The 14,725-nt window shown below is 30.7% G+C and overlaps 1 protein-coding gene across 7 annotated transcripts in view; it reads left to right on the top strand.

Moving 5' to 3' along the window:
* Positions 1–14,725, top strand: part of LOC145265438 (RNA-binding protein 1-like) — a 616,457-nt gene that overhangs the window by 408,315 nt on the left and 193,417 nt on the right. For all 7 annotated transcript variants that reach the window (XR_013864651.1, XR_013864653.1, XR_013864652.1 and 4 more), the window contains exons 3-4: positions 9,941–10,161; positions 11,632–11,754. Coding sequence is in view for 4 of the 7 variants with exons in the window: in XM_080121280.1 (XP_079977406.1) it covers positions 9,941–10,161; positions 11,632–11,754 (344 nt within the window). In the remaining 3 variants the exon portion in view is untranslated. The remainder of the gene's footprint in view (positions 1–9,940; positions 10,162–11,631; positions 11,755–14,725) is intronic.

A 14,725-nucleotide genomic window follows, 5' to 3' on the forward strand; every position in this document is an offset into this window, starting at 1 on the left:
CACTGGTTTCTCCTGTTCTTTCTAAAATCAGGTTGAAAAAAAATTGAAACTTGAGCACGGCACGCTTACACTTCACTGAAACCCTTTAAGCTAAATTTCAAATAATAATGGAAAATCACACAATCACTGGATATAGTTTTCTCTGACTTCTCTTCTTTGTCAGACATTAAAGTTCTTTGCAGCACAGGAAGATGTGGCACAAAGCTGAAAGATGGAGAGACTCAAGCCAGCATCCTAAAGAAGGTGGATTCTGGCATCTTGAAAATTGCTTGAGCAAGAAAGGAGATCACTTTCGACCCATATCAGAGGATTTCAGTCATTAAATAATCTGAGTTAAATACAGATAATTTGTGTTTTCTTATTGAGGTGGATTTATTTATTAACCAGTTATCTATATATATATATATAAAAGTGAAAATATGTGTATGTATGTTCGCTTTTTGTGTATGTGTTACATATAGGGGTTTCATTAAAAGAGAGAGTCTTAGAGAGAGAGTAAGAGTCTTATTACAGTGTTTGTCGTTGAGAGAGTTTTATTACATATGATGTTGTAAGACTCAGAGAGAGAGAGAGAGAGAGAGATGTTGTTGTAAGAGAGATTGTTCGTTCCGTGTTCGTGTTATGAGAGATTGTTCATGTTATTACGATTCCTATATTTTAAATGTTCATTCCTTAGACGTGTAGAAGAAGAAAGCTCTTAGAATGATGAGATAGTGTTCACTGTTCAGACATTGTGTAGACATGAGATGTCGAGACGTGTATGTAATGACATATTATAACACAGATATATAATACAATTTTCACTTTACCTTTTTGTAAGAATCACAAACACAAAGATGAGCTTTATCACAAAACACATGATGAATTCATTTCTTCACGACCGGCCGTGGTTTCCTCATCAAGAATTCAAAGCTTCACATTTTAGTTTCAAAGTGATTGTCTCGCTTCCTAGACGTTCGAATTCCCAGACCCTCTCTGAGTTTCTCCCAGTTTTCTGTTTTCTTTTAACTCTAAAGTTTTTCTCTATCCCTAGAACTTTCTATTTTCCGTGACGTCATACACATGTTAAAACATGTGCCTTCTTTCACGTGTTATGGACATGCGTGTCCAAAACTTTTCCTTTTTCTACAAAAGGAATTTTAACCTATACTCAGTAACCTATTTTTCCAATATGTTAAAAACATTATTTATAGCTGCATTCTTTCAATTAATTTTTCATAACAAACTTGACAGTGCACATTCTTTTCTTGAAATATTTTATCTCTATTCTAAACAATCGTTTGTTTTACATTCCTTTTTTTTAAATTCTCACACGTAATCTATTTCTAAACCTAAATTATGAGGTTTGAATTTCGTCTATTGCTATTTCATTTTCATTTTAACTAATCTCTCTATTTTTATACTTACATGAAAAGGGGACAGCCCTTATCATGTAACATATGTCCAAGAAATACTTTTTTTCCAAGAAGCGCTCGGTCGGCTCACAACTTCTTAAAACTTTTTATATCACATATAAATCATAATATCTCCGAGTTAACAACGGAGGTCGCCTGTCTATTTAATTTGCTCGACTTCGAGAAGATAAATATTTAACATTTTTCGCTCGCCGCATGTGGATTAGCCTTTTTCGTATAATAAAAGTTATACTAATTCTGGCGGTATTTTTCTGGTCGCCATCGCCGAAAATGTCCGAAAGCAATCAGCTTTGATCAATGTGGAATTATTTTTCTTATATCAGACAAGTGCTATTCAATTTGGACAAGGGGAGCTGGTCCCCCCCCCCAACATCTTGGGAAAATAAAAATAAAAAAAAGCGTTCCCGCATTAAATAAAATACTACCCCGCAGTCAAAGTTAATAATTAAAACGTGCACCTGTCAATTCTAAGTAATTAAATAAATTCAAACGTGTTTCTGTTAGTATGTCATGGTGGCCCAGTGGTTAATGTTGCACTTTTTCTTTTCACACTTTAATTTCCAATTTTGCCTCAAGGGTTCGGGTTCGATCCTCATACTACCTACTTTATTTTTTATTTTACCCCCCCCCCCCCGGGTTTTGATTTACCCAAAACCACACACACCTCCAAACACCCGTACAACGCCGGGTATCCCCCGCTAGTTCTATTCAAAGTCTTGAATTGGATCCACACTATGATTCAAACATGTAATTTATGAATAATTGAAATCCCAACGATTTTTGCTTTTCTTGTGAAAGTTTTCTTGAGTTTTATCAAGTATGTTTCTTTTGTTGTACATTCTGATCACACTGTCAAAACAAAAAAGCAAACAGGGAATCGATCAAAAATGTTCATATGGCAACATTTGCTAATAAATAAAATCAGGTTTAAATTTTTGTGCATAAAAAGTCTTACAGCAGACAGATTCTATCTTCTCCGTCATCATAGCTGGAGTGTTTTTCAATCCACATAGTGTGTTCTTCTCAATCGTACAGTGTATTTATTTTATTGACAAAACCAGCTGTAGTCATAATGTTGATGTGGCAGTGGAGATGCAGTGTACGACCTACTTCTTCATGGATCTTGTGCTGGCATATTCCAGCAGATTACGTAAACTGCAAAAATATGCTGATCAATTTTTAAAATGGTAAAAAAACATTATGATAGAAAACATTTATCGTATAATAATTTCAATTAAGAAAAATGGAAATATAATTTTAAAAAATCAACCTATGCTAAGTTTTATGGATAAATATTTTGTTTTTGTAAAATAATATGTAAAAACAAGTGAAAACTTTTGTAAGAAATGTTTTTTGTTTGTAGGAGCTGGAGGGGGGGGGGGTACAAAATTATTTTTATGAAAAAAATGTTCTTTTAAGAGTTTTATCTGCCAGGGATTCTTTGCAAATGTCTTGTAGAAAATTTTTCCAATCGGTCATGGCGTGTCCCAAACCGATGACAAATTATGGCTGTAAATTTCAAACAGGTTTAAAGTCATGGGACCACATGTATCTCCTATTAATTTCCATGCAAAATGAAGGAACTTTTTCTCCAACATCCGTAGTATAATCTGCAAACCTGTTAGATTCATCATGAACTCTTTACTAAAATGCTTTATTTTTAATAATTTAAATTTTTACATGAAATTTTCCAATTTATTAACTGTTGTCTACTGCATTGGTTGAATGTTTCGACATATTTCCATGGTTTGCATAAACTGTTGGAATATGCCGAGAAAACATTCATGGAAAAATATGTACCAAATTTCCATTTTCTCTTCTCGTTTCCTAGATGTGATTATGCACAACATAAAAGGCTTTCAGCAACAAGGTTGCCTCAAGTTCTTCCATGTTTTATTCCTCTATTCGCTCATAATAATATGTAAGGTTAAATATAAATTTCTTATTGCCACCAAGCACTCCTCCTCCTGCTCTGACAAGGTGGAGAACAAAGATGGAGCTTCAAAAAATTAATTGTGATTGAACACAATCAGCTTATGCGTTACTTCACATATCCTATACCCACAATACAACTTCCTGTACACGTATCTGTAGATCTACTTCTAACTTCTAATGGAATTTTCCATTCATTCACTTAATTTTAAATTTATGTGAAAAATTTCCAATTCTAACCTTATTTTATTGTACCCACATCTAAATGTTATTACATTACTTTAATGCATGAAATTATTTTTCTCAATTTCCCTACTAATTCGAAGTATTGGCTTTAATTTTATATTTTTATTATATTCTTCTTTAATTGATTTGTTGCTTTATAACTGGATTTACATTTTCATTTTATGACTTTGTTGTTCTATATTTTCTTTCTTTTGTTTCAAATTTTTAGTTTTAGGAAGTCTAAGACAGAACAAGTCGTGTGTGTGCATGGTCCCCTTCTGGTGCTGCATGTGAGATGATGCCACAAAAAATAAAATGGTGCTGCATGTGAGATGATGCCACAAAAAATAAAATGGTGCTGCATGTGAGATAATGCCACAAAAAATAAAATGGTGCTGCACGTGAGATGATGGCACAAAAAATAAAATGGTGCTGCACGTGAGATGATGCCACAAAAAATAAAATGGTGCTGCACGTGAGATGATGCCACAAAAAATAAAATGGTGCTGCACGTGAGATGATGCCACAAAAAATAAAATGGTGCTGCACGTGAGATGATGCCACAAAAAATAAAATGGTGCTGCACGTGAGATGATGCCACAAAAATAAAATGGTGCTGCACGTGAGATGATGCCACAAAAAATAAAATGGTGCTGCATGTGAGATGATGCCACAAAAAATAAAATGGTGCTGCACGTGAGATGATGCCACAAAAATAAAATGGTGCTGCACGTGAGATGATGCCACAAAAAATAAAATGGTGCTGCACGTGAGATGATGCCACAAAAAATAAAATGGTGCTGCACGTGAGATGATGCCACAAAAATAAAATGGTGCTGCACGTGAGATGATGCCACAAAAAATAAAATGGTGCTGCACGTGAGATGATGCCACAAAAAATAAAATGGTGCTGCACGTGAGATGATGCCACAAAAAATAAAATGGTGCTGCATGTGAGATGATGCCACAAAAAATAAAATGGTGCTGCATGTGAGATGATGCCACAAAAAATAAAATGGTGCTGCATGTGAGATGATGCCACAAAAATAAAATGGTGCTGCATGTGAGATGATGCGACAAAAAATAAAATGGTGCTGCATGTGAGATGATGCCACAAAAATAAAATGGTGCTGCATGTGAGATGATGCCACAAAAAATAAAATGGTGCTGCACGTGAGATGATGCCACAAAAAATAGTGAAGAAATGATGAATGTGAAAAGTTTGAAGGGCCTTCATATTTTCGCCAAGTTTCAGAAAAATCTAATGGATGGGGCAAAAGTTATGGAGTAAAAAGTGTCATTTTTTTGCAATTTTGGGGCATTTGTGACCACTTTTGAGTTCCTGGGAATCCCGAATCCCAGTGAAAATGGACAAACGGTGTAGTTTCACGCCTTAAGACATGCATATTTGGATTCAGCACCATAGAAAACCACTATATAGACAGACATATCAAGTTTTTAAGTAATATGAAAATAGAGCTCCAAAAAAAGGCATGTTTTTTTTAGTCTTAAAAGTCTCAGAGGGATGCAAACCAGAATTTTGCGAGGATCACCCATACTAAATTTATATTAAGAACAGTGACCTCCACATTTTGGCCAAATTTCAGAGTTCTGGATAAGACCTTAAACTAAATCCGATGGTGAGGCCCCAGCTTTGGGGAGTGTGGAGCCACCCTTAATTGCCATTGCTCCCAGGTCCACTCTGACCCGGAGTGATAGTACCTGTTAGATCCCAACTATGGGTTAAATAGAAACCGACTTGAAAAAAAAAAAAAAAAAAAATATTCTATTAAAAAGATTTTCTTCAAAATCACTGGATTTGGCATTAAATAACCTGAAAAGGATTGATATACTGTAAAACAAAAACAACCAAGCCAACCAAATTTCAGGAAAATCTAATGGCTGGATCAAACGCTATGGGGCAAAAAGTGTCATTCTTTGTTCATTTTGGGGTATTTTTGACATCTTTTGAGCTTCTGGGGGCACCGAATCCCAGTGTAAATGGATAACGGTGCAGTTTCAGGCCTTAACACATGTATATTTGAGTTGACTATCGTGAAAAACCACTATATAATCAGACATATCAAGTTTTTGTTGAGAAATATGAAAAAAAGACACCCAAAAGGGGGTGTTTTTAGCACTGAAAGTCCCTGGGGACGCAAACCAGAATTTTGCCAGAATTAATGTCTGGATTTATATTAAGAACAATAGGCTCCACATTTTGACCAAGTTTCAGAAAAATCTACTGGATGGATCCAAAGTTATGGGGCAAAACGTGTGATTTTTGGGCATTTTTGACCTCTTTTGAAACCCTGGGGATGTATCGGGAATTTTCGCAAAAAATTTTTTTACTGTGCACATCTATTTAAAGAAATACAATTTGTGGCAAAATTTCAGGAAAAACTAATGGACGATTATCTGGCAATTGTCCAGACTAATGGACACGTGGACGGATGCACAATGCCGCTGAAAACTTAGGTCCTTCTTCGATAAATCGGGGGACTAATATATGAGGCTTGTTCCAAAAGTTTTTTTTTTAACTCAAAAAGTTAAAGAGCTATGAAGACAAGCAACATTTTGTGCTCTAGAATTTATTTTTGTACATAGTCACCATTTTGCTGGGAAATCAATGACACATCTCTGATTCTAACACACATCCAACACAGGGGTAGCTTTCTTAGAGTCTTAAACCGCAATATCTACAACAGGGAGATGAAACTTTAAGGTAATAAATGCGTGAGTTCAGTTACCATAACAATTCAATTTGCAATCCCCTTTGATCCATTCAGGCAGGAAAAAAAATAGGTTTTACTTTTGGAAAACCCCTCGTATATGAATAAATGCAATTTTTTTTTTATTTATCACTTCCATATTAACATCAAAACGGGTTACTCTCCTTTCAATCCATAAAACACAATATTTTGAAACATTCTATAGAGTAGAGATGAAAATTCCAAAGACAATTATTTGAATGTCTTATTCGCCTGACTATTTTTTTAACAGTTTATAATAAATTGATGTTTGTGTTATACATTTAGAATTTTATTGTCCTGTTTTGTTTATGTATATGCAATAGTTTGGTCAATATTAATTAAAGTTATTTAATAAAAGAATTGATAACTTACTAAAAACTTGGGTTGAATTAAACTAACATTGCTCACTACAATTGAGAAGACGAAAAGATTAACTGATTTGCTCTCTTGTTAACGGCGCCATGTTTAAAAAAAAATTTATTTAATGATTGTTTTGATCGCATAGACAAACCATTTCATATTTGTGTTTAAATGTTGCTTCCCAAATTTAAGGGGCTAACTTTATTTTCAACAATTAAATCAAAAGTCTTAAAAAAGAGAAACTTCCCCCAATATCACTCAGCCGAACTGATTTCTTTAATTTCATTCCAGTCTTATTTCAAAAGATAAATTTACATAAAAATTTTTAAAATGTTAATATCTATTTATATGAATAAATGTGAAAATTTTAATCATGCGTTTGCTGAAAACTTATAAATGAAATGTTTATTATTTAAAATTTGGATTTAAAATATTTCATGTAGCAAACTTTGCCAGTTATATATATATATATATATATATATATATATATATATATATATATATATATATATATATCATATCAAAATTAGTAATTAAAACATGTGCCTTTTTCTAGTTTGCAGACAAATAAAACCATCTTTACGTGGTGAGTGGAGGTGAAAAAGCAAACAGAAAACCATAAACATAATTCCTACCAAATTTCACATTCATGGGTCTAAAAAAAGTTTTATTTCTCATAGAAGTGTTTTTTTTTTTCTTTTAATCTAAAATCAACTGGTGAGTTGATTTTACGTTGTTCTTTTAGCAAACATTATTGATCGGTCACTTGAAATGTCTTAGTGGGGCATTGATGTTATTGATACGGATAAAGACTATGGTATTGACAGAGTTCAAACTAGTTTGGTATGATTGTACTTTTATGAAAAATATAAACATCACTGGATATATGGTGAGCTACGATGTTCACTCTTTCGCTGCCGGAAGTTCAAGTGCCCCGAAACGTTTTCTGCGCAAGCGGCTAGAGGCGCTTTTTTACTAAATTACTTTAAAAATTCAATGTTTTGATTTTCTGACCAATCAGAGAAGTTTCCAAGCGGTCGGAAATTCGGTGTCTGTGGGAGCCGATGAGAATCTTTAAAAGAGCTCTGTATTTTCCAAAAAAAAACAGTTCACAAAAATTCAGAGATAGTGTTGGAAGGCATATATCACTACTGTCTGCAACTCAACTCTAACACGACAACACTTTGAACATAACAGTCAGCTAATCAGACAATGTAGGCGAACACACAGACACAGAAACAGTAACTAACTTTTGCATTCCCCCTTTTATTATTGTATGCTCACTTGAAATTAAATTTATGAAAATAATTATTTTAAAACTTCTCACATTTTTCAATGAACCTTCCAGGGTGATTAATTAACTCTACTCAAAAACTTTCAGTGAAAATTATTTTATATAGTTGAGTGAGGAAGCTTTCTTTACGATTTACAGACCCATGAACTTTTGGCCTATTCCTTTTTTGATATTGTTTATGTATTATTAATTAATGTTATTATTGTGGGGAAAAGAAGTAAAGAGAGCGAGACAGAGAGTCGAATTAACGAGGTTCTTTCGTAGAAAATATATCAACATAACAAACAAGGTTAACTCTCAATTTATAAAAGGAAAAAGATTTATTACATTTTAGGAAATATTTTCATTGAAAATAAGAGTTCATTTATGAGTGAACAAAAGGGGGAAATTAGTTTGAAATTTCAAGGAAGTTTGAGTTGATAATTCAAGAGCCGTGATTAGTTCACGGGTCTGTAAATCGTAAAGAAAACTTCCTCACTCAACTATATAAAATAATTTTCACTGAAAGTTTTTGAGTAGAGTTAATTAATCACCCTGGAAGGTTCATTGAGAAATGTGAGAAGTTTTAAAATAATTATTTTCATAAACTTAATTTCAAGTGAGCATACGATAATAAAAGATAAAAGGTGGAATTCTTAGTTACTGTTTCTGTGTCTGTGTGTTCGCCTACATTGTCTGATTAGCTGACTGTTATGTTCAAAGTGTTGTCGTGTTAGAGTTGAGTTGCAGACAGTAGTGATATATGCCTTCCAACACTATCTCTGAATTTTTGTGAACTGTTTTTTTTGGAAAATACAGAGCTCTTTTAAAGATTCTCATCGGCTCCCACAGACACCGAATTTCCGACCGCTTGGAAACTTTTCTGATTGGTCAGAAAATCAAAACATTGAATTTTTACAGTAATTTAGTAAAAAAGCGCCTCTAGCTGCTTGCGCAGAAAACGTTTCGGGGCACTTGAACTTCCGGCAGCGAAAGAGTGAACATCGTAACTCACCATAAACTAATCACGGCTCTTGAATTATCAACTCAAACTTCCTCGAAATCTCAAACTAATTTCCCCCTTTTGTTCATTCATAAATGAACTATTATTTTCAATGAAAATATTTCCTAAAATGTAAGAAATCTTTTTCCTTTTATAAATTGAGAGTTAACCATGTTTGTTATGTTGATATATTTTCTACGAAAGAACCTCGTAAATTCGACTCTCTGTCTCGCTCTCTTTACTTCTTTTCTCCACAATAATAACATTAATTAATAATAAACAATAAAAAAACAAGGAATAGGCCAAAACCTCATCTAAATAATAACATTAATTAATAATAAAGAAACAATAAAAAAAAATCGGAATAGGCCAAAGATATTTGTACAAAAGCAACTTACATTTGAGTGTTATTGTGCTATGGTTTCTTTACTTTTTAGCAGAATTCCACCTTTTATCTTTTATCTAGAAACATTTAAATCACTAGAGCCTCCCATTGATGTGAAATATTTGGTTTTTGGTTAAAATCAACTCTTAAGAAAAAATTGAGTTCTACTAAATCTTATCTGCTTATTTTTTATGTCATTATTTTATTGAATTTTATTTCTCTTACGTCATTTTTCTTTCTAATTCCTATATTTTTCTCCACCTTCCTTTCTCAGGCTTGTTTTGCTTTGACTTTCTTTTCTCTCTCTTGTAACAATTCTCACTGAAAACTGGAAATGTTAATTCTGCCATGCTTAAAATGTCTTTCTCTTCACTTGTTTACATGGTCTTTCTCTCTGCTCATACCCCACTTCTCAAGTTGGAAAATTCATCTCGATTTCAGTTTTTTTTGTTGTTGTTGCAATTCAATCCTTACATCCCTGTCAGAATCATTTCCAATAAATGTGTTTTTTAAACTAAATAACCCCAAATAGTTGATATGCAGACACACACCATTCGAATGGAATATCTAAATCCTTGTGCAACTTTTTTGTAGCACATGGACATCTCACGAAATACCAAAGAATGGCGTTTGGATTGTAAAGTCTATGTTGGAGACCTCGGCTATGGAGCTGCTAAACAAGAACTAGAAGATATATTTTCACAGTATGGACCTTTACGCAATGTCTGGGTGGCTCGTAATCCACCTGGATTTGCATTTGTAGAATATGAAGATCCGAGAGATGCTAAAGACGCCGTCAGGGGTCTAAATGGGGTGTAAGTATTTTTTTTTTCTTTTTATTTCAATATTTTAATATAATAAAAAAATGATGTTGATTCATTTTGTTATGAGATATGAAAACTGGTGAGAATGATGAAAAGTATAACTATTGAAAAGCATACATATAACAACACTTCATCTCAGAAAGCTGGAATGCACACCAAGCAAAACGTTGTGTATATAAACAATAACAATATGGAATATTACGTTTCTGAATTTTTTAGATGAAGATTGAATATTCGTATTATTTGGATTCTTCAAATTACTGTTCTCATCTTGAGTGTGATTTCCATTTTTTTTTTTTTTGATGTTTCAGTCGATGTAACCTCCAACTTTCAATATCTTGTTAAACTAGGGAATTTGGACAGAATTTCAAACATACCCGTGGTGCAGTGGTTAAAGTACTTGGAAAAATCAAATGTAAAAGTGATATTCTCTTGAAGGTTGAACGTTCAATTCTCAATTTTGAATTACTTAGGATCTCTATCCAGTCAGGTCAGTATCCTCTGTGAAGTAAAAAAAGGGTTTCATTCAAAATTCTGTCCAAATTCCTGAATTCGACAGAAACATTCACGATTTCAACAAGATACACTTGAAGAAGGTCGGGGGTTACATCAACCAAAATATTGTAAAAATAACACTCAAGATGAGAACAGTAGTTCGAAGAATCCAAATAATATGAATATGGAGCATAGTTTGAATCAAATAAGTAGCAACAAGTCACGATAACAATAACTAAATACTAACTTTGCGGGGAAACATGGTTGGATTATTTTACAGCTCCAGAAAGCACCTGACTTTTGATCCTCTACCTGTATAAGAACTAGATATTACTCAAGATGGAGTACTGCTTCCCACATCTGGGGAAGTGTCACTCAGTTCTCTTTTATGCCTTGACAGAGTACAAAATTGACTGCAATAAAGTGAGGGATGGCTATCTATTCTCTTGCCTACAGCCTCTTTTGTTAGTCTTTCTCTACTCTATCATTATTTTCATGAAGAGTGCTTGTTCCAATCTCTGACTTTTTGTAAAATATTCAAATTTCCCTCCTTCCTGTGTGTACCTTTTCAAAATCAAATGGAATTTCCATGAACAAAGTTTCTTTATATGAAATCCCTGTGGAACATATTAATATGAGACTTCTTTCTTGCAAACTACAACATAGTTGTCTTTAAGTTTAATGTGAATATACAATTATCAGGCCACTCTATTAAGTAATCAAATTTTGCCCATTGCTCATTATTTTCAATTCTTTCATATTCTTTCATCATCCCACTGACAATCTCATTAATCCTTATCCTCGAGTAGCCTTTGGTCTTGATAAGTGGTTACTCATTAGTACAAAACAAATAAAACATAATAAAAAAAAATGGTTTGAATTATGTAAAATATCTAACAATCACATGCTTAATGTGTGAATTTAGTATGGAAACTTTGGTGAAACTTGTTTTTTTTAATATTTCAGAAAAATTAACGGTCGTCGTGTGAGAGTTGAGATGTCTACAGGAGAATCTCGCTGGAGTAAACGAGGTCCCCCAGTTGGCAGACGAAGCAGCTATAGAGATTCTCGACCAAGAATTCGTTCTCGGTAAGCATCTGCCACTTAGACACTTTATTTTTCCTGTATGTCATATTAGCCCAGGGGCAATTAAGTGATATATAGGGTTAGTTTGGAGATTTAAACAACTAAAGACTTAACACCAAATCCCACACTTGTTCTTTTTTATTTTTACATCTCTTTTCTTATTTATTCTCTCCTTCTTTATTTTTAAATCTCTTTTCTTATTTATTCTCTACTTTTTTATTTTTAAATCTCTTATTTATTCTCTCCTTCTTTATTTTTAAATCTCTTTTCTTATTTATTCTCTCCTTTTTTATTTTTAAATTTTTTTTCTTATTTATTCTGTCCTTTTTTATTTTTAAATTTCTTTTCTTATTTATTCTCTCCTTTTTTATTTTTAAATCTCTTTTCTTATTTATTCTCTCCTTTTTTAATTTTAAATTTCTTTTCTTATTTATTCTCTCCTTTTTTGATTTTAAATCTCTTTTCTTATTTATTCTCTCCTTTTTTAATTTTAAATCTCTTTTCTTATTTATTCTCTCCCTTTTTGATTTTCAATCTCTTTTCTTATTTATCTCTCCTTTTTTATTTTCAAATCTCTTTTCTGATTTATTCTCTCCTGTTTTATTTTTAAATCTCTTTTCTTATTTATTCTCTCCTTTTTTAATGTTAAATCTCTTTTCTTATTTATTCTCTCCTTTTTTATTTTTCAATCTCTTTTCTTATTTATTCTCTCCTTTTTTATTTTTAAATCTCTTTTCTTATTTAATCTCTCCTTTTTTATTTTTAAATCTCTTGTCTTATTTATTCTCTCCTTTTTTATTTAGCAATCTCTTTTCTTATTTATTCTCTCCTTTTTTATTTTTAAATCTCTTTTCTTATTTATTCTCTCCTTTTTTATTGTTACATCTCTTTTCTTATTTAATCTCTCCTTTTTTATTTTTAAATCTCTTTTCTTATTTATTCTCTTCTTTTTTATTTTTAAATCTCTTTTCTTATTTATTCTCTTCTTTTTTATTTTTAAATCTCTTTTCTTATTTATTCTCTCCTTTTTTATTTTTAAATCTCTTTTCTTATTTATTCTCTCCTGTTTTATTTTTAAATCTCTTTTCTTATTTATTCTCTCCTTTTTTAATGTTAAATCACTTTTCTTATTTATTCTCTCCTTTTTTATTTTTAAATCTGTTTTCTTATTTATTCTCTCCTGTTTTATTTTTACATCTCTTTTCTTATTTATTCTCTCCTGTTTTATTTTTAAATCTCTTTTCTTATTTATTCTCTCCTTTTTTAATTTTAAATCTCTTTTCTTATTTATTCTCTCCTTTTTTTATTTTAAATCTCTTTTCTTATTTATTCTCTCCTTTTTTATTTTTAAATCTGTTTTCTTATTTATTCTCTCCTGTTTTAATTTTAAATTTCTTTTCTTATTTATTCTCTCCTGTTTTATTTTTAAATCTCTTTTCTTATTTATTCTCTCCTTCTTTAATGTTAACTCCTTTTCTTATTTATTCTCTCCTTTTTTCTTGTTAAATCTCTTTTCTTATTTATTCTCTCCTTTTTTAATTTTAAATCTCTTTTCTTATTTATTCTCTCCTTTTTTATTTTTAAATCTCTTTTCTTATTTATTCTTTCCTTTTTTATTTTTAAATCTCTTTTCTTATTTATTCTCTCCTTTTTTTATTTTTAAATCTCTTTTCTTATTTATTCTCTCCTTTTTTATTTTTCAATCTCTTTTCTTATTTATTCTCTCCTTTTTTATTTTTCAATCTCTTTTCTTATTTATTCTCTCCTTTTTTATTTTTAAATCTCTTTTCTTATTTATTCTCTCCTTTTTTATTTTTAAATCTCTTTTCTTATTTATTCTCTCCTTTTTTATTTTTAAATCTCTTTTCTTATTTATTCTCTCCTTTTTTATTTTTAAATCTCTTTTCTTATTTATTCTCTACTTTTTTATTTTTAACTCTCTTTTCTTATTTATTCTCTCCTTTTTTATTTTTAAATCTCTTTTCTTATTTATTCTCTCCTTTTTTATTTTTAAATCTCTTGTCTTATTTATTCTCTCCTTTTTTATTTAGCAATCGCTTTTCTTATTTATTCTCTCCTTTTTTATTTTTAACTCTCTTTTCTTATTTATTCTCTCCTTTTTTATTTTTACATCTCTTTTCTTATTTATTCTCTCCTTTTTTATTTTTAAATCTCTTTTCTTATTTATTCTCTTCTTTTTTATTTTTAAATCTCTTTTCTTATTTATTCTCTCCTTTTTTATTTTTAAATCTCTTTTCTTATTTATTCTCTCCTGTTTTATTTTTAAATCTCTTTTCTTATTTATTCTCTCCTTTCTTAATTTTAAATCTCTTTTCTTATTTATTCTCTGCTTTTTTATTTTTAAATCTCTTTTCTTATTTATTCTCTCCTTTTTTATTTTTAAATCTCTTTTCTTATTTATTCTCTCCTTTTTTATTTTTAAATCTCTTTTCTTATTTATTCTCTCCTTTTTTATTTTTAATCTCTTTTCTTATTTATTCTCTCCTTTTTTAATTTTAAATCTCTTTTCTTATTTATTCCCTCCTTTTTTATTTTTAAATCTCTTTTCTCATTTATTCTCTCCTTTTTATTTTTAAATCTCTTTTCTTATTTATTCTCTCCTGTTTTATTTTTACATCTCTTTTCTTATTTATTCTCTCCTTTTTTAATTTTAAATCTCTTTTCTTATTTATTCTCTCCTTTTTTGATTTTAAATCTCTTTTCTTATTTATTCTCTCCTTTTTTATTTTTAAATCTCTTTTCTTATTTATTCTCTCCTTTTTTCATTTTAAATCTCTTGTCTTATTTATTCTCTTCTTTTTTATTTTTAAATCTCTTTTCTTATTTATTCTCTCCTTTTTTAATTTTAAATCTCTTTTCTTATTAATTCTCTCCTTTTTTAATTTTTAATCTCTTTTCTTATTTATTCTCTCCTTTTTTATTTTTAAATCTCTTTTCTTATTTATTCTCTCCT

Source organism: Euprymna scolopes, chromosome 40 (assembly GCF_053919585.1).
Source record: "Euprymna scolopes isolate OS-2025 chromosome 40, ASM5391958v1, whole genome shotgun sequence".
Classification (NCBI taxonomy): Eukaryota; Metazoa; Mollusca; class Cephalopoda; order Sepiida; family Sepiolidae; genus Euprymna; species Euprymna scolopes.